This window comes from Opisthorchis viverrini (genome assembly GCF_000715545.1).
Source record: "Opisthorchis viverrini unplaced genomic scaffold opera_v5_200, whole genome shotgun sequence".
NCBI classification, from domain to species: Eukaryota; Metazoa; Platyhelminthes; class Trematoda; order Opisthorchiida; family Opisthorchiidae; genus Opisthorchis; species Opisthorchis viverrini.
The window spans coordinates 115,000-135,280 of record NW_008751855.1 but is presented as its reverse complement, the minus strand read 5'-3'; the positions used below and the strand labels follow the sequence as shown (position 1 = coordinate 135,280).

The following is a 20,281-nucleotide window of genomic DNA, read 5'->3' as shown; positions in this document are numbered from 1 at the left end:
TATTTCGAAGCCGCGTCGCAGATCCCAGAGCATTCGCAGTTCAACTTTCACCTCACAAGTGAACCCTACCTGCGGTCCCAAACCATCTTGCACTCCAGCTCAATAACGCTTCAAGCATGAAGATATCTATACTACAGTTGCATATAATGATGAATCTGCGGTTATGGCACGAATTTATTGACCGGGAGGTTCATGGTTCGAACCCGATTTCCGCATCCCGACTTCTAGGATTGGACAACCTGGGAGTATCCCAGCCCTTGTTCTTCCTTCGACTGGCATAGCAGCTAGACACCGAAAGGGTGTTACAGCTGAACGATAATCTTTATGGTTTTTTAGTGATAAAAATAACCGTCCAGCTGTCACACCTACAATGCGCAACTATCTATCCCACCTCCCCGAATGATCGGTGAACGAAACTGTGGCAGCTACAACCACTGTATGACAAGTGTGTGGTTGCTACAGCTGATAATAATAATAATAATAATAATAATAATAATAATAATAATAATAATAATAATAATAATAATAATAATAATAATAATAATAATAATAATAATAATAATAATAATAATAATAATAATAATAATAATAATAATAATAATAATAATAATAATAATAATAATAATAATAATAATAATAATAATAATAATAATAATAATAATAATAATAATAATAATAATAATAATAATAATAATAATAATAATAATAATAATAATAATAATAATAATAATAATAATAATAATAATAATAATAATAATAATAATAATAATAATAATAATAATAATAATAATAATAATAATAATAATAATAATAATAATAATAATAATAATAATAATAATAATAATAATAATAATAATAATAATAATAATAATAATAATAATAATAATAATAATAATAATAATAATAATAATAATAATAATAATAATAATAATAATAATAATAATAATAATAATAATAATAATAATAATAATGGTATGCAGCAGTAGGAACACTAGGTTTTTTATTTGGGGTTGCTCTACAAACCCACAATTTGGGGAGATGGAGTAGGTAGCTGCGTATTGGAGGCGGGAATTGACATAAATAGAGGGTAAATACAAGGTTGTCAGTAGAGCTTTAATTGGGGAGATAGGGGAGGGAGCTGTGCATTGAAAGCAATAGCTTGGATACATGAGCGCCATTAAGGGTGCGAATGGGCCGGGTCTGACAATGTCTTTAACCATTCATGTGTCCCGTCTCGCGGTTCCCCTCCAGGGAGAAGTCGATGACCAGTGCGGCTGAGTTTGCTGGTAATTACTTTTATAATTTTGGTTTTTATACTGCCAAGTCATTGTTTGACCGCCCTGGCTTGTTTCCACCGTTCACTTGGTTGTGCGGAAAGAACCCTTCGAGGAAGTCCATCGACTGGTATACGCAGACGTGGCCAAGCCATCGCAACCAATGAAGTGGTATCAATTCACCAATTTTGGGCGTCATTTCACCCGGAAACTATCCGACGTACTTCAGCATTGCGAATCCGGTGTTCCCATCACACTTGAGCAATGATGCGAAAACATCGATCCTCAAACACTGAAGTTGTTTCGAAGTACTCAGTGCGCAGCGGCGAGCTTTAGGATCCATACAATGAAATGGAGCGCACTGTAGAACTTTAAACGCGACCCGTGACGGATAAGCTGATGTTACGCTTGCGCCACAGGTTCATGAAAGCTTCTCTGGCCTTCCCAATCGGGATAGGAACGCCATCATTCTCGAAAACACCGGGACTGATACAACTATCCAGGTAGGTAAGTTTATCTTCTATCGCAATTGCCTCCCTCGGAAGAAGGCGGAGGCATTTTACACTTTTCAGGTTTTCAGAGAATGCCAAACCGTGGGGCAACTTTATTTGGATGGATGTAGTCTGCGTCAAAGTGGCAGCGGGGCCAAGACCATACTATATATTTATCAGCAAATTCCTAGAGGCGATTCGCCCCACAGACATTAGGGGCTGGGAGCAAGTCATCCTTAATGGCACCATTAACGAATTCAGATTCGGCGAGCTGGCGATTTTTAGCTTACGCCGAAGAGGGGATGTAAAGCAAGACAGCCCTGCCTCACACCACTGGATGCAGTGAACTGAAGCGACAACTTTCCACAGACCTTCACATGTCTGTGGGAGTTGGCATAATGCCTCTTGAGGAAGATCGGGCATTTATGCTCCATAGACAACGCCGCAATACCTGGCGGTTCATAGAACCAAAGGAGGCTTTCAAGTCAAGGGAGACTACTATTGTTGGTTGCCGAAAGCAGTGTCGCTGTCGGAGGGTGAAAATGTGATCAGAGGACGCAACCAGCTCGGTTTCCACGGCTCTGCTCTTACTAGCCCGAAAAGTTTAAGAGACCGGGCTCAAGGTCAGTTCAACTTTCCCATTGTCGAAATCCGCCTGCTTCAGTAATTCAACTAGTCAGAAATAAGTGAATGACATACTCTCTCTCAGAACTCAACCCCAAATTTTAGTTGTCGGATAGTACGGTAGTACGCCAAGTGCGCCTGGAGCAACTGATTCCCCTCTAAATAGGCGATTCCCCATCGGGATCAGTTCGTGTTTCGGAGGTGAGTTTTTCTTCTGAACACCATTCGACGTACCACCAAGCTCGGCAATCCTCCAAAGACACCGATGGTCATAGACTGAGTATTTTGACGTCCTCGGCTTTCATCGGTCACGTTTCAGATCCGTATTTTGAACACTAGACTTGGCGGTCAGGTTGATGTCACGACTACGCCACGAGTGACGCAGGTTCACAAAAGCTGGCCTTCCCAATCCGGATGAAAATATCACCTCTAGCGAGATTACCGGGACCATACAACTGTTGAGGCAGACAAACTTGTCTACTATCTCGATCGGCTCATCCGCAAGCATAAGGTTAGGTTCCGAGCGCACCTAGTCTTGCAGCAGCACTTTACACTGTCCGTGCTAATCGCATGCCAAACCGTGAGGCGGGCTGACTGAGATTATTTCCTATCGCTCGCAATGCCATGGGATCGTATCCACGAAAAATATGCGTCGTCTGTGTACTCGATATTTGTGAGCGAACGCACCGGGAGCATTTCGACCCTGCATGCACCAGAGGTTGATAGCGAGTCTTCCATGATCGCAACAATGACGGGTTGAGGTGGACAGGTGGAGGAGGATAGGCCTGCCTGACTACTAAATGTGATGAACTCAGAAGAGCGCTTTCTGCAGACTTTCACACGGCCTCGGGAGTCCATATACTGCGCCTAATGGATGGTCAAGAATTTATGGGGGACACTTGCTCCACCGACGCTGCCATAGTGTCTGATGGTCCATAGCTTGCAAATCGATAAACACAACCACTGTTGGTTTCTGGAGGCAGTATCGCCGTCCCAGGATCCGTCGGATGGTGAAGCAGGACAGCACCCAGCTTGGTCTTCACCGGGACCGGATAAAAACCGTCCGGTCCTGGTGCCTTGTCACGTTCCAGTACGGAAATTTCATACAGTATTTCTTCTTTCGACGGGTGCTCAAGGCTTGCATTCACCCATATGCACTACCTCTATAGGCCATCGTAGGAAGACAGATGAACTCTTCTCCAAAGAGTTCGCCCATCCTTTCAATCAGTGTTTTTGCGAGTGAATTAATGAATTGTCTTTTTCGCTGTCTGTCTGTTTCGGTGACTATTGTTTTCCTATAGCCAGTCGATCGCATCTGATATGGAATATGGCTGCTTCCGGTAGCAAAAACCTTCTTCATCTCCCGAGGCTTGGATGTTCGCCAGATCTCTCGGTATTTCCACAGACTCTTCACCATTTGGCGTTTCGGAGATTCGCGCGCCGTCGTGCTCGTTGCTTCATGGTAGCCATTTCTTGGGTTCAATCATATATGGCAATCACGCCGAAATGCGGTGGTCTTGTGATCGATTTGAAGAGGTTGGACAGAGAGCACTGAAAGTTGGCAAAATAGATCCCTTCACAGTTTACCACGCTTCACCCAGATACCACCACCACAGTATGGGCTTACTGTGGAGAGTTGTTGTGTTAGCTCAGATCGATTCTATCGAGCTATGGTAGTTCTTCGAAGATATTGGATTGACATGCTTCTTGCTAACTGGTGAGGGCCTGAAGGAGAACGAGCTGTCATGCGTGCATGCACCATGGCGAGATCGGAATCAAGAGGTGTGCAACAGAAGGGACGGCTGTCTTGAAGTTTGCCTCCACCGGTGGCTGATGGCTGGAGCCGGCGACTCAATAGTCCGACCTGCTCGACTGCAGGTAATTGTGCTAACCCGAAAGCGAAGGAAACAAGGTATTACCGTCTCATTCCTAATGTGGCTACGTTCGGCCCCGGGCCCTTTGCTTTCAAGAGTATTTCCTGCCTATTGAACAACGCGCCCGCGGTCACGGTCAATCGAGGGGTGATCGAAGTGTTCGGTTTTCGTGGCCGAACTTTTCTAAGCTGTCCTTCCTCGAGAGAAGACTGCATCGCTGCTTCCATAAATATGGACATGCCGGCCGCCTGAAAGAAGCATTTCACTAACGTCCCACTCCGGTCGCAGCAACAGTACTAATTAACCCTAGGACTACGTGGTAGAAAGGTTGTTCGTAGTGCGGAGTCTCGCTGCTCTTGGTTTGACTTGTCCAATTGGGACTTCCTGGCATGGTTCCATCTTGTGGAACGGATCATTGCGGCGCTCCCGCCAGTCCATCACATCAAGGTGGCAGCTTTAGGTCGGGGTGTGCCTACGCCCCAACAGACCGTAGCTCTGATACCCCAGAAGAAAACTTGCCTTGAGTGCCATGTCAAGGCAAGCTAGCGGTTCATATATGATTGTCGTTTCCGGAGTTTTCAATGTAAAACTGAGCAGTATTACCGCATGTGAGACTTAAATGAGAGGTTGATATGGGATGAATTGGGTATGCACGTAAATAGCGAACGATCATTCCAAATATGTGCTGATTACAGACTACTTTCGTGCAGCACTAAACACCGAAATAACCGGGGTCTTCAGTTCAGCAATTGTCCTTCAGCAGCATATCATACCTGGGCCCAAAGTTTCTCAGATGTTCGTGTGTAACTGGAAAAAGGGAGCATAAACCAGGCGAGTGAGGAGAAATGGTGACAGTGCCCATTTCCAAGAAAAGCACAATCGAGAGCGCGGTGAGCAAACAGGGAACATCCTGAACAAACAGTCAGCCAGGTACACGAAAAGCAGCTTAGATGTTCCTGGATTTCAACGGCCATTCAAAACCGTCCACCGGTCAGTCGACACAAGCGTTTATGTATAGAAAAAAGTGTGGGAATAGGCGGGTTACGGACTCCCGAATTCAAGGGATAATACACAGGACCGAGGCTTTTGCCCAAGTGTCCCGGATCGATTTTGTTCGTGTCGTTCAGCGGCTGTCGTTTACCTAAAAGACACAAGTGAAAAAACGGTGCAGCACTGCTCTCTAAGTTTTCAGCGCTGGCAGTATGTTGACCAGCGCGAGTACCCGCATAAATAAAGTGTCCAATGGTCTCCAACCGGGTTCTAGAAGGAGCGTGGACAACCGTCGGAGGAAGGTTATTCCACGCATCTAATACCCGAAATGAGAAAAATTGTCTCCAACCGGGTTCTAGAAGGAGCGTGGACAACCGTCGGAGGAAGGTTATTCCACGCAGCTAATACCCGAAATGAGAAAAATTTTGCCTACTGAAAGTGCGCGCTCTGAGCTTGGGGATCTTCTCACCATGTCCCTGCTATGTGTTTGTCGGGCTAACGGTTGAAAGCCTGTTGGCCAAATCTCGTTCAAATAGGGCATAAGTGAGAATGAGGTCCCCTCGGAGGCGACGGTACTCCAGGGGAATGAGGTCAAGCAGCGCCAGACGCGTTTCGTAGTCCACGGACTTGAGGCCGGAAACCATTTTCATAGCGGCTCGCTGAACGCGCGAAATGAGGGTTACGGCTTCCGTGCGTCCTGAGTAGACAACTTGGTTGGCCTATTCAAGGAGCGGTCTGACGTAGGCCCCATTGAGTGTTTGAAATTCCATGCGAGTAGTACGGGAGAAGATGCGCCGAATAATCCATAGAACGGCGAATGCCTACTGGGCCGATTTCTCGTGATGCAGCGAAAATGGAATGTCTGGAGAGAGCCAGATACCCGAATCCTTTTTGGCATCTATCCTCGTGATGTCTATTGGTCCGTTCTTACCATGCACGACAAAGGCATCGCCGAGTCTCCTCTAAATGACACATGGACGCACTTTTCGTCATTCAGAGAAAGGTCCCAATCCAGTGACCACTGCTTTGCAGCGTCTACATTCACTTGGAAGACACTGGTATCGGAACTCCAGGGTTTCAAGTCGTCCGAAAAAAGTAAACATGGATTTGCAAGAACACCAGGAAGGTCGCTGACGTAGATCAGAAACAGCAGTGGTCCCAGAACGGAGCCTTGAGGAACTCAAATGGAGACCGGCGCTGGAGAAGAGTAGGTCGAGCCCATTCTCACTCGGAATAATCTGTCTGATAGGAACGCCTTGATCCAGTGAAGGATTTTCCCTTGAATCCCGTAAAACTCGAGTTTATAGAGCAGCCGGACGTGTGGGACCCCATCAAATGCTTTTGAGAAGTCGAAAAATATGGCCTCCAATATGAGTCCCTCGTCCTTGGCTTGGGTTAAGCTGTCCATAAACACTAGCATGTTTGTCACGCAAGAACGGTTTGGGAGAAATCTGTGTTGGGCTGGAGATATCAGGTTGCCGGAAGCGAGGTGACCTAGAATAGCTCGCTTCAGGATGCGTTCCATCACCTTGAACGGCACGTTAGGGAGGCTTATAGGTCTGTAGCTACCGGGCGATAGTCGGTCACCAGTTTTGTAGATTAGTGTGACAAGCAGAGGGAAGCCGGCCTTCGTCAAGCGACTGACGAAACACCAGGTATAAATGACTTGCCAGTGTAGACGACGCTTCCTTCAGAATCCTTGAATGGACCTCCTCGGGCGCCAACGCACAGAATGGTTGATCTTGTGCAAGAGTTGAGGACTGTCCTTCACCATGGAGACTAAGTCTGTTAGAGGCTGTTCGTAGTTACACCTTGGCAAGAGTGGATGTGACGAAGACGCTGGGGCTAAATATAGACCTGCACAGTGTTCCCTGTAAACCCCAGATACCACTGTTGGATCACTCATGGGTTCTCTGTTCCTGTTCCTCAAGGAAAACGCGGACGGCTGGTTTGTGCGACGATGTCTCGGGTATTTGAACAGTACATTTCCGTTTTTCCGAGCGAGGTCCAGGATGGTGGCTTGTTTTCGTATGTTCCATTGGCGGATTGCTGATCTACAGCGGTTCGGCATTTCACGAAATGCCAGCTCATCTTGCGTAACTCGTGTGGTCAACTTTTTGAAAAACAATTGGGACCTCTTTTCCGGAAGTCGCCCAATCCTTTTGGGCAGCCTGTGGCTCATCCGACTGCGTGCTGTTTTTCATGGATGGGCGATGTCCGCTAGATTCCGGCCGTAGTTCCAGCAACTAAGCCTTGACTCACGCCTGCACATGTAATGACCTGAAGCAACTGCTTTCCACGAACCTTCACATGTCTGTGGGAGTTGGCATAATGCCTCTTGAGGAAGATCGGGCATTTATGCTCCATAGACAACGCCGCAATACCTGGCGGTTCATAGAACCAAAGGAGGCTTTCAAGTCAAGGGAGACTACTATTGTTGGTTGCCGAAAGCAGTGTCGCTGTCGGAGGGTGAAAATGTGATCAGAGGACGCAACCAGCTCGGTTTCCACGGCTCTGCTCTTACTAGCCCGAAAAGTTTAAGAGACCGCGCTCAAGGTCAGTTCAACTTTCCCTATGTCGAAATCCGCCTGCTTCAGTAATTCAACTAGTCAGAATTATAGCGAATGACATGCTTTCCTTCAGAACTCCAACCAAAGTTTTATTTGTGGGCTTCAATCCAATGGTACATCACTGTCCGAGTGTATTGTGTCCTAGCAGTCAGGAAATTCCACACAAATCTCTGATAATGTTTGCTAAGAGCAATTTTAAATGCCTCCATGGATGAAGCATCATTAGGCGCACCCAAAGGAAGCTTCTAAGCTTTTACTTGTTTGGTGTAAATGGCTGAAATCACTCCACTTCGTGTCCCCTGCTGCCGACTGGCTAGGAAAACGAGGATCACCACTTTTCTTCATCCAAGAAACGTGATCCCGTGAGTACGAATCAGAATGTCTAGCGGTCCTCTGTTCTGGGAGCATGTTGAAGCATAAAAGCTAGAACTTGTCGTCAAATGAAAAGTACCAAACCTGTGTAGTGAGCCCTACTTATGAGCTGTTCTTCGTGTTCGGTTCACGTAAAAACACCAACCGAAGCACGCCCCTGGGTAGCCTGAACGTGTGCAGAGAACCGTGCCCCCAAAGCAACCATTTCTCATCTAGCAGGATGATTTTTAATGGTTCGAATTGTCCCGAATTTCGATCTCAGTATTTTCAGGGCATCCAGGCTGATATTTTTTCGCGGATTCGTGGACTCGTCTGCTGATACACTGGATCGAGTCATTTACTGAAGCTTTTGGGGCAGCAGTTGTTCGCGATTTGGTTCATATGAAATGCGTGGGTGAGAAATATCTTTGCGCCACGCTTCATTTTCTCAGTCTAGGACGGTAAGTAACAACACGGCCTGCAAGAAAATCACCTAAAAGTGATTTGAACTCATGCTACGCCAAATGTAGTGTGGGTAGTGTAGGTTTATTTCATACCGCAAATACTAAAAATGAGGAGGACGGCTACATGATGTAATCGCTGAACGAGTACCTCGCGCTTTTCATCCCGGGTCCGCTGGCTGCGAGGAAAGTCATCCAGCTCTCTGACGCGGCCATAAAGGCCATCGCGGCGTCTCCAGTGGACACGCGCTTAAGGGGAGCAGAATGATAACCTGGGGGTCCTTCTCCGGAAAAATCACGCCAACAAAGCTGGCATAGTCTATCCTTAGTACTGTTCTCATTAACCCTGATCACCAATCGTTTCACGCGGACTGGCTACGCCAGAAGGAAAGCAAGCGAACACTTAGGCTTCTAGTCACCATTCCTCCCCATCTGCCGTACAGAAGATCTTGGAGATGGCTGACAGCGTCTATCTGGGGATCGCCCTCTGGAGGCGCGAAAGCTGGGTCAAATAGATCGAGGGTAGAAACGCAAGGCAAGCCCCGCTTGGTGCCAGTTCAGCGACCCCGAACTCAGTGCCGAACAGTGTATTGTAATAGCCCCCTGTGCTCCCGAAAGCATGTCGACGCAACCGACTGAGTCTCCGGACGGTAGTTTCTATTCGGCCACTACAGACCCCTCGTCCACCAAAGGCAGCGATGCTCTGGAGTAGGCAAGCCTCACATGGAAGCAGCGCCGGAGTACGTAGATCTATCGGAGTTTATTTCCGTAACAGACGATAAAGGTGCAGCAATGAACTCATCACCAAAGTCACAGCCTCTGAACTGAACTGAGTCAGATGTGTATGGACGAGCAGAAAACCCACCCACAAATCAACCACATGCGTTGGCCTCGACACGCAGCACTCAGGGCCTCACAGAGACACATTTCCGATCAAACCGCACCAAAACACCCAAGAATCAAAGAAGGTGAAAGCTTGCCGCAAATCTTTGATCAGCAGCAAATCTGGCGGTCAAAAACGGGGTGCTGAAAGAGCTACAAACGGCAACGGTCGAAATTTTCGCCCGCAGGAAAGAAATCCGTCCCCCAAAGCCGAAAGGCCCGGGCAAACCGGGCTCCCACGGAACGAAAAAAACCTGGCAAGCGAAAAGTACCCCCAGAAACCACGAAGAGAGGAAGCAGAGAACAACGCCCCAGGAGCCCTTCGGAACCTCGGACTCAACTCCGGCGCGAAACTATTAAGTCTGCTAACCACCCCTGTCACTCAACTTTCGGCTTCCCAACCTCGGAGACAGCAGAGACAGTGCTGAAATGCTCGTCCACAAACTGCCTCGGCCTTTACAGCAAACTCGGCGATGTTAAACAGTCAGCTTACCTTGAACAACCGTCCATAATCGCACTCACAGAGACCTGGCTCACACCAGATGTCTCTGACGCGGAGATCTTGATACACGGTTACTCTATTTTTCGCGCCGACTCAAAACGAGAGCGGGAAGGTGGGATTGCCCTGTACTTACATGCGGCCCAACCAATCCCGATTGTCCTCTGTGACACCGAAAGCTGCACCATTTCGCGATGCACTGTGGGTTCGAGAAGGAGGGAATCGGACTCGCAGTCTGACTCTCTCCTGAACAACTCTCCTTCAACTACCACTTCACTCATCTCCTGCTGGTAGTTGACTTCAACGCCCCAAAGGCCTCCTGGGAGGATCTTCAGCGCGTCGGATCAAACAGACTTTTGCGACGGCGCTGATTTTAGTCGATCAACAGACTACTTGGACTCAACATGTCGTTGCACACACCAGATACCGCGCAGGAAAATTACCATGCCTCCTGGATTTGGTCATCAGCAACGAGAGACACTTCGTTGATCACGTAACAATTACCGCTCCACTGGGACATAGCGACCACTGTGTGCTGACCTTCGATTTCATCTGCTATTGGGCCAGAAATCCCGAGCCTCAGACGTGGTTTGAGACTGCTGCCGTGAAGACCTCTCAGAAGTGTTCATATTTCTTGAACAAGGTAAACTGGGACCAGCCTCAGTGAACGACCTATATAAGATCATTGTTCATAAAGTTCACGAGGCTAAATCGATGTTCGTACCATAGAAAACAGCACGCAGTCGGATGAGCCACAGGCTGCCCAAAAGGATTGGGCGACTTCCGGAAAAGAGGTCCCAATTGTTTTTCAAAAAGTTGACCACACGAGTTACGCAAGATGAGCTGGCATTTCGTGAAATGCCGAACCGCTGTAGATCAGCAATCCGCCAATGGAACATACGAAAACAAGCCACCATCCTGGACCTCGCTCGGAAAAACGGAAATGTACTGTTCAAATACCCGAGACATCGTCGCACAAACCAGCCGTCCGCGTTTTCCTTGAGGAACAGGAACAGAGAACCCATGAGTGATCCAACAGTGGTATCTGGGGTTTACAGGGAACACTGTGCAGGTCTATATTTAGCCCCAGCGTCTTCGTCACATCCACTCTTGCCAAGGTGTAACTACGAACAGCCTCTAACAGACTTAGTCTCCATGGTGAAGGACAGTCCTCAACTCTTGCACAAGATCAACCATTCTGTGCGTTGGCGCCCGAGGAGGTCCATTCAAGGATTCTGAAGGAAGCGTCGTCTACACTGGCAAGTCATTTATACCTGGTGTTTCGTCAGTCGCTTGACGAAGGCCGGCTTCCCTCTGCTTGTCACACTAATCTACAAAACTGGTGACCGACTATCGCCCGGTAGCTACAGACCTATAAGCCTCCCTAACGTGCCGTTCAAGGTGATGGAACGCATCCTGAAGCGAGCTATTCTAGGTCACCTCGCTTCCGGCAACCTGATATCTCCAGCCCAACACAGATTTCTCCCAAACCGTTCTTGCGTGACAAACATGCTAGTGTTTATGGACAGCTTAACCCAAGCCAAGGACGAGGGACTCATATTGGAGGCCATATTTTTCGACTTCTCAAAAGCATTTGATGGGGTCCCACACGTCCGGCTGCTCTATAAACTCGAGTTTTACGGGATTCAAGGGAAAATCCTTCACTGGATCAAGGCGTTCCTATCAGACAGATTATTCCGAGTGAGAATGGGCTCGACCTACTCTTCTCCAGCGCCGGTCTCCATTTGAGTTCCTCAAGGCTCCGTTCTGGGACCACTGCTGTTTCTGATCTACGTCAGCGACCTTCCTGGTGTTCTTGCAAATCCATGTTTACTTTTTTCGGACGACTTGAAACCCTGGAGTTCCGATACCAGTGTCTTCCAAGTGAATGTAGACGCTGCAAAGCAGTGGTCACTGGATTGGGACCTTTCTCTGAATGACGAAAAGTGCGTCCATGTGTCATTTAGAGGAGACTCGGCGATGCCTTTGTCGTGCATGGTAAGAACGGACCAATAGACATCACGAGGATAGATGCCAAAAAGGATTCGGGTATCTGGCTCTCTCCAGACATTCCATTTTCGCTGCATCACGAGAAATCGGCCCAGTAGGCATTCGCCGTTCTATGGATTATTCGGCGCATCTTCTCCCGTACTACTCGCATGGAATTTCAAACACTCAATGGGGCCTACGTCAGACCGCTCCTTGAATAGGCCAACCAAGTTGTCTACTCAGGACGCACGGAAGCCGTAACCCTCATTTCGCGCGTTCAGCGAGCCGCTATGAAAATGGTTTCCGGCCTCAAGTCCGTGGACTACGAAACGCGTCTGGCGCTGCTTGACCTCATTCCCCTGGAGTACCGTCGCCTCCGAGGGGACCTCATTCTCACTTATGCCCTATTTGAACGAGATTTGGCCAACAGGCTTTCAACCGTTAGCCCGACAAACACATAGCAGGGACATGGTGAGAAGATCCCCAAGCTCAGAGCGCGCACTTTCAGTAGGCAAAATTTTTCTCATTTCGGGTATTAGCTGCGTGGAATAACCTTCCTCCGACGGTTGTCCACGCTCCTTCTAGAACCCGGTTGGAGACCCATTGGACACTTATTTATGCGGGTACTCGCGCTGGTCAACATACTGCCAGCGCTGAAAACTTAGAGAGCAGTGCTGCACCGTTTTTTCACTTGTGTCTTTTAGGTAAACGACAGCCGCTGAACGACACGAACAAAATCGATCCGGGACACTTGGGCAAAAGCCTCGGTCCTGTGTATTATCCCCTGAATCCGTGTTCTTTTCTCATCTTCATCGATACCACCATAAACCGTTTACTCCCAGCCGCTACTGTCCATGGGATCGAATGGCTGCTAGGGCATTAGCCGAGTGAGGGTACTCTTCACTCAAACTGTCCTTTCCGCACAACCAAGTGAACGGTGGAAACGAGCCAGGGGCGGTCAATGACTTGGCAGTACATATACTAAAAGTATAAAAACCATTACCAACAAACTCAGCCACACTGGTCATCGACGTCTACCTGGGGGTGGGACCGCGTGAATGGTTGGAGACATTGTCAGATCCGGATCAGTTGTGCCCTTAATGGCGTTCATGTATCCAAGCTATTGCTTTCGATGCATAGCGCCCTCCCCTATCTCACCACTTAAAGGTCTACTGGCAACCCTGTATTTACCCTCTATTTATGTCAACTCCCGCCTCCAATGTACAGCCACCTACTTCACCTCCCCAATCGTCGGTGAATGGAACTGTGACAGCTAAAACTAATACAATAAGTGCGCGGTTCTTACAGCTGGTAATAATGATGATGTTGATAGTGATCCACACGAGGTATGGTTCGGAGTCAGCGATTGTCCAACTTTTAGTCCCGCTGATTGAACAGACCAGATTTCACAGTAAGACAAGCTGTTCTATGGCCTGATACATACGTCTTGAGGTTCATGGATTTATCCCTTGGACGTCATCGATGTCTCAAATCAGCAGATATGCCCGATGTCCTCCAGATCCATGCATAAACCTCAGGTGTCACGCTACACTCAGAACTAATACAACATCCAAGACATGGTAAACGCCTCACAACTTCGAGCAGCGTCAGCAAATTGTAAGCGGCGTGCTCAATGTCTTCATGTCCAGGATAATCACACTACACTTAGCGAGTAAAAAATCATGCCAAAGGACGGGATGAATTTCGCCATTTCATCCAAAAACACCCTCGCATTCTTCTCATCATCGAGAACGAGAACGATGTCTGCATATCCCAGATCGACAAGGTTTTCACCAGCTGTTTTCTGAACACCAGAGTTTTGAAAAACTTTTAGCATTCGTCTCATCTTGTCCATCAATAAATTAAATTAGACTGCTGAGAACGGGCACCCCTGACGGAAGACACACGCGCGGAAGCTTTTGAAGAGCCCTTCATATACTCTCACACGCCTGGAATTCGGAGAATACAAAAACATTACGTCCTCAATCGTCCACAAGCTTCTATACTGGGTAATCGCGTTGAGAAGAACATGCAGTTCAACCTAGTTGGATGCGACTTGGAAATCCAGGAATACAAAGATTTGGGTCGCTTATTTGTATGTCCTTTTTCCACTACCTGGTAGGATGTGAATTTATGGTCAGAGCAGTTTCTGTCAGGCCAGAACCCCGCCTTTCGAGTCATTATTTCACGAGCCACCACAAGACGTTTAATTGACGCTAACAGTCTCCTTACGACCGGGGTTAAGCTAATTCACCCGCGGTTATGACAATCACTGCGAGCCCCTTTTTTGAAAATGAGCGTTATCAATGACTCGCCCGTTGTGTGGGACAGTCTCCTTTTCCAAAACGCAGGCAGGCAGATCAGACAAGAGCTGTCTGGTTACTTCACCCCATATTCGAACAACACGGATGGGAGGTCCTCTTCACCAGAAGCTCCGTGTCGCTCGGGAGAACATATGCAGTCATAAACCTCCGACGCCGTAGGGACTCCACGTTTACCGTTCAGGGTTCCACGTCAGTTGCAGGCTCCAGACGAGTTGCAGTTATTGGCCACGCTAACCTTTCGAAGTATTCGGCCCAACGCTCGAGGCGTTCCTTATTCAAAATGGTCGCTCCATTGTACTCCTCGATGGTCTCGCTCGCAGGTTGTTTCCGGGGACCAGTCGCACGGATCAATTGAAATAAGCTCCGAACATTGTCGACTTTCTGAGCCTCTTCCATTTCCTTATCTTTCCGTGTATACCAGAATTCATGGTCGATGTGCACTTTCACTTGACTTCTCAATTCGTCGGAGCAAGTAATGTTCTAGACCAGTGGGCATGTTCTCCAAAATTTTAGCAGCACCACTATTGGGTCTGATATCCAGTGACAAAGTGGGCCTGTTAGCGTCGCGCCATAGGCAAGACTCTCAGCGCTCTTCAAAATGTAAGACCATCGTCCAACTGTAGCACCCTTTCGGTGCCTAGCTGCCATACCACCTGAAAGAAGCTCGAGGGCTGGGATATTGCCAGGTTACGCAATCATAGACAGGGAAAGTCGAGAGTCAAAGGTCGGGTTTGAACTACGGACCTTCCGGTTAGTAAATTCGCGTTCTGTCCGCTGAACTAGCACTGTTCAAAGAGGTGGCGATCTCGTCCCAGAATGAATTCACTTCTGATGATGGAGCAGTTGGAATGTACTCCAGAAGACTGGTAAATTTGTTTGTAGCGGGCACGGCGTTGGACACTTTGTGGGTACACCACTCCAGCTACTTCAGAAGGTAGTACTGGATAAAAGCAGTCCGCAGTTAGCACACAGCTGAAGCCATCGTCCATCATTGTCCGTACGTACCGAACTCGATCCGTGTCGAACACTCAGTTGGGTCTGAGATGAGCAAGCCCTGACCACTTGTGCATTCAGGTAACCACCACGATATCCGAGCTGTCAGCTCGCCGCGACAGGGCATTCAGTACGTTGGTGTTCCATTGGTATCAAAGCAACAGTCTATTGGAGCGTGAGAAGACATGTTAAATGAACAGCGATCAACTTTCGTCCCGTGAGACTGCTTCACAGACATGGGCAGACGAATCATACACAGTCGACTATCAGTGGGTATGCACTCAAGCAAGGATCCTTCCACCCGCTGACTTGGGACAATAGAAACACCTGCACATCCTTTCACAGGAGCCTCTGGATCGCCAGAGCTGCGCAGCCGGAAGCGGGTGGAGAATAATGCGGCAGTTAGCTCTGCCACTGTGCTTGCATCTTAAATTCTTGGTTCCGATACACAGCCCACATTAATGCCAAGTAGCTCCAGTATGAAGGTAGTAGCAGCCTGTTGTCCCGCTTGCTTCGGGGTGCTGACACTGAAGGCAGCCAGCTTGGCCTCGAGAATTGAACATTGATTTTGGGATGCCTGAGGATGTTGGCGCCGGATGACGCGCAGATGTTGCTTGCAAAACTGGACGATTGGAGTCATCAGTCCTGTGTGTTGGGCCTACAAGGAGAGAGGTAGTAGTGGGGTGAGGAGAAGGGGAAGAAAAAGATGTGTGAAAGTGAAAGAAGGTAGGCGTCATCACTAGCCTATTTTCGCTTGCCCGCCCTTCTGCTTGCTACAAGTAAGGCGACCCGGCTGGAGTCATCGCGCGACGGCTGATGTGGTATGAGCTTATCTGTGTGTGTAATGCATGGATGTACTTAGGCTGGGATATTGCCATAGGACTCAGGCCTATAGAAGCGGACAATTGGGGTCCTAGACCAAAGCTGACCACAAGGTAGCGCTGTTTGATAGGGAATGCAAGTGCACTACTACGAATGTTTCAACCTCCAACCTGGTAGACCAAACGAGTGTGTTCGTCAGACCACTAACCATTGACCAACCCGGTATGAGAGACTCTGAGTGTCACACGGACACCCACCCAGAATAGCTCATTGGATCACGTAAAATTACAAACCGTCACACCACGGGTGCCGTTTCTGTGTACGGACTGAAGATTTTGAGTTGATGTTTGTGAACGTGTGAATCGAATAATTTGGAAAAAAGTGCTGATTTTCTTCCCGTGGAGTTAATTGGAACGTAATGCCTTTTTGATAAGGTACGACAACTGAGGCCGCTCGGAAATTGATTTTTCGTCGGATTTCATCCAGTTTCCATTCGGAAGTTATTAGGATCCCAAATGTTCTTATACTACCTCACATTCACTAGGTCCTCTGTAACTATGCCGAAATTCCAAAGAGCATATCATTGCTGAAATCGTCGATAACTTTCCAGTAAGTCAGGTCCAGACTTTTCACTTATTCTGGGAACCGTTTTATAGAATCAGAATCTTTGATCATGTTTCTTTTCTGCAGGTTTGCTTACAGTAGGCTTGTGGCAGTTCAAACTAGCTTTTCATCAAAGTTGTCACGCAGACAAGAGCTTAACAAAAACCTTGCATAGAAATGGGGCGCCGGTCGGTGAACACGACTAAAAGTGGAAAGTTTATGAATCCAACAGATCAGGCTCGCAAGGAGGCTCGTAAACGGGAGCTGAAGAAGAACAAAAAGCAGCGGATGGCTGTTCGGCATGCTGTGCTAAAGGCAAAGGATCCTCTTCAACTCCTGGAGGAAACAGCTCTATATGACAAACAAGGTAAGCATTGACAGGATCACACCAATCAGTTTTGCAGAGTACGACCCCAACGTTGAAGCACATCTTAACGAGAGAGTCCTTCAAGAAAAACGACGGAAGCTTTTGGAAACTTTTGATCGTCTGGTACTGCTCTATGTAGGTCTTCTGCTCCGTTCAGGTAATTTTTCAGAGGAAAGAAGATGCTGAGTACGCCAACCGACTACAAGCTGCCCGGAATGACTACGATAAAAAAAGACATGAGATGATGTTATTCTATGGTTGGTTCTCCCATAGTCTTTTCTCACTTTCAATGCTTAAGAACAAGTCAAACTTGCGGAGCGCGTGAAAACAAGTGATATTCCACTACCCAAACTACCCCAGTCACAAATGGGATTGATTGCCTCTGACATTCCTCTACCGACGGGCAGTTACGCGAAGAGTATCTTAAAGAAGTCTTTAGGGTGAGTTCTCAACTCTTCTGCTTGTCAGCTCTCAACTGGGGTTTTATTCACTAGGCTGCATTGTTTGCCTTACTTAAGGATTTGATTTTCATAAGAGATGAACTGTTGAAAATACAATCCAAAGGTACAGTATCGAAGTGTAGTTGGCAAGCAGTCAACCAGCTTCTCATTGATTTACTACACGCATGATATGTGTGTAGTTTGGATTGTTTCCTCAACTTCTGGTTGGGCTTTCTGGAATTCATGTTATCTTGTGCGCTATCCATAATATGAATCTTTTTAATATTTTTTCAACCTTGAAGCAACTGACGCAATTCTGCGTGGCACCCCTCAGTGGAATAAGTGTTACTGGAAGTTGTTCTTACCAGGTGCGTTGGACTACACATGTCCGTACGTACGTTCACTTATGCGCACACAAGCATACTTGTCTTGTGAGGATACAACAGCCTTTCCTCCCATCATTGTCTGTATGTGGCCCCGCAATTTATGGTGGTTCACCTTCCTTGTTTTCCCCATACACTGAATCTGATGTTCAGAGATATTGCACCGCCATTTCCCAATAACAGTGCAGCCTTAGTTCGCGCAACAAAAGAGCATGTCAGGATATCCATCTTTTTTGTTCGTCACCTGGAAGTTGCCTGGAGTAGTATGTCTGCTCCAGAAGTACCCTTGTTACTAGCTGTATGGATTTTTACATCATTAGAGCTCCTGGACTGCCACCCGGTATACTACCTGCTGGCCGGAAGCCACCTGCACCTCCTCCAGGACCCCCACCAGAACTTTCTGACAGTGATGGTGAAGACAGTTCCAGTGACTTGACTCGTCAACGGAAGATCCGCTTTGCTGATTCCGACTTCCCTCTGGTAAGTTTTGAACATCCACGGTATGCAGTGTCTGATCTGTTTTTGATCATCTAAACAGCCTATTATTTCAATGAAGGCAGCATTCCATATCGTCTTACCATTTTTAAAGACTGCTTTAGTAGACTTTATTTGTGGCGATGTCACATGCTTCTATCTAAGAACGTATAAGCCATCCAGCAGCGTTCTCCGCTTCAAACAACTATCTTCACTGGCACCCGTTCCGGATACACTGCATACGTTGGCGTATGACGTGGACTACCTCGCGTATCTCGTCAGCTGTTTATATACATTCGGCTCCCAGGTTAGTATAGACAAACGCACAACCTGATGAAAACAGTACCACGAGCAAACGTCACCAGACTCCGGATCAGGTTGGGTACCTGAACTAAAACTGCAGATGCAATTCACCGCCTGTATTACCATGGCCAGGCACATATTCTAGTTGTTTACACAAGTTGGGTTCATAGCATCGAACCGCTGTCGCTTTGGCGAAACGTAACAGGCATTTGTTGATCTGGCATTTCATTACCCTGAATAGCTGTCATGGTTCTCCGCATCGCTTCAGTCCAGCAAATAGCGATCTCTTGTGCCGGACGGAATTTAAGCCGTTAAATGCTAACTTTTTTGAGACGTGCTCAGAAATCCTTACAAATAACCGTTTTTAGGTTCTTCCGACGTACTTCCTACTGCAACTGCATTGAAAAAGGTATGCGCCGGAGAAGGTAACCAAGGTGTCTGGTTTGTCAAGATAGCATCCGTCTTGTTTTGTTGAGCACTACTAAGTCCGCGGCGGTGAGGGCTCTTGTGAGAGCTTGACTCAACCGCTTCCCTATCAGTGTATCATCCTGGTCCCTTTTGAACGGTAGTGTGATGTAAGCTGTTTTTAGCTGCAGTGTAGCTGTTGTATTACCATGGTCTCCATCTGATGTCACATCAGAACAGACTTTTCTGGCTCTGGCAAACACACCTTACGGGTGAAAGGAAGAAGGCCTTCGCTTCGGAAATGCCAACTGACCGGTTACAGACCACTGAGCAGGGAAGCAAAACTCTAATCTGCAAAAACTGGACACAGATCTTCTCCCGAACGAGTCTTCCTAGAGATTCGTTGCCTCCACTCATTCGTCGGCCAAATCCAAGCAAATGTTACAAAGTGGCTCCACGAATTCCGCAACAGAATTCCCTTTTTCAGTCGACGCAAAGCGAAATTCTACGACAGCACATACCACTCGCGTGCCTCCCGATCAGTAGTATCACCGTTACACACCTCCACCCCTTAAAGCTTGTTCGCATGCCATCGATTTTCATTTACCTCCGTCAGGTCGGCTTCGGCAGCGGGTCTACTCGGCCGCTCTTCGGGTGTATCATGCCATTTGCGAAGCTGCGTCCCATTCACTACTTTCGAACCCCGACCATCTCGAATGGTAAAGACGCTCCCCCGGCGGTCGGTGACGACAAACGGCCCTTGCCATCGGCCCAGCTTCCGCGACCCCAGTCCACTCCTTCCAGGATTCTGGTGATCCTTCCACTTGACCTTCGTGCCTATGGGGAACATCCGGACCTTTCTACTTGCCGTTTTCTGCTTAGTCCTTTTCTGAACGGCCGTCAAATTTTCTCGAGCTCTCCTACTTTCTTCCTCTAGCCCCTCCGTAGACAAGCGTGTTGCCGGCCACAACCCAATTTCCTGATCAACCGGAAAGCGTGGATGTCGACCGTACATCAGAATAAACGGGGACTTGCCTGTGGTTGACTGCGTGGAAGCACGATGAGCTAACGACACCATCGGCAAGTTCATTTCCCAATCACCTCCTTTGTCCGCAAGCCACTCTTTGATCGTTCGGTTATTACGTTCGGTCAGGCCATTTGT

The 20,281-nt window shown here is 47.6% G+C and overlaps 1 protein-coding gene across 1 annotated transcript in view; it reads left to right on the top strand.

Moving 5' to 3' along the window:
* Positions 1-16,924: 16,924 nt before the first annotated feature.
* The window catches only part of T265_08033 (hypothetical protein), a gene marked incomplete at both ends in the record, with an annotated part of 14,333 nt that continues 10,976 nt past the window's right edge, over positions 16,925-20,281 (top strand). The window contains 5 exons of the mRNA XM_009173727.1: positions 16,925-17,114; positions 17,152-17,249; positions 17,284-17,371; positions 17,413-17,554; positions 18,258-18,417. Of these exons, the coding sequence (XP_009171991.1) occupies positions 16,925-17,114; positions 17,152-17,249; positions 17,284-17,371; positions 17,413-17,554; positions 18,258-18,417 (678 nt within the window). The remainder of the gene's footprint in view (positions 17,115-17,151; positions 17,250-17,283; positions 17,372-17,412; positions 17,555-18,257; positions 18,418-20,281) is intronic.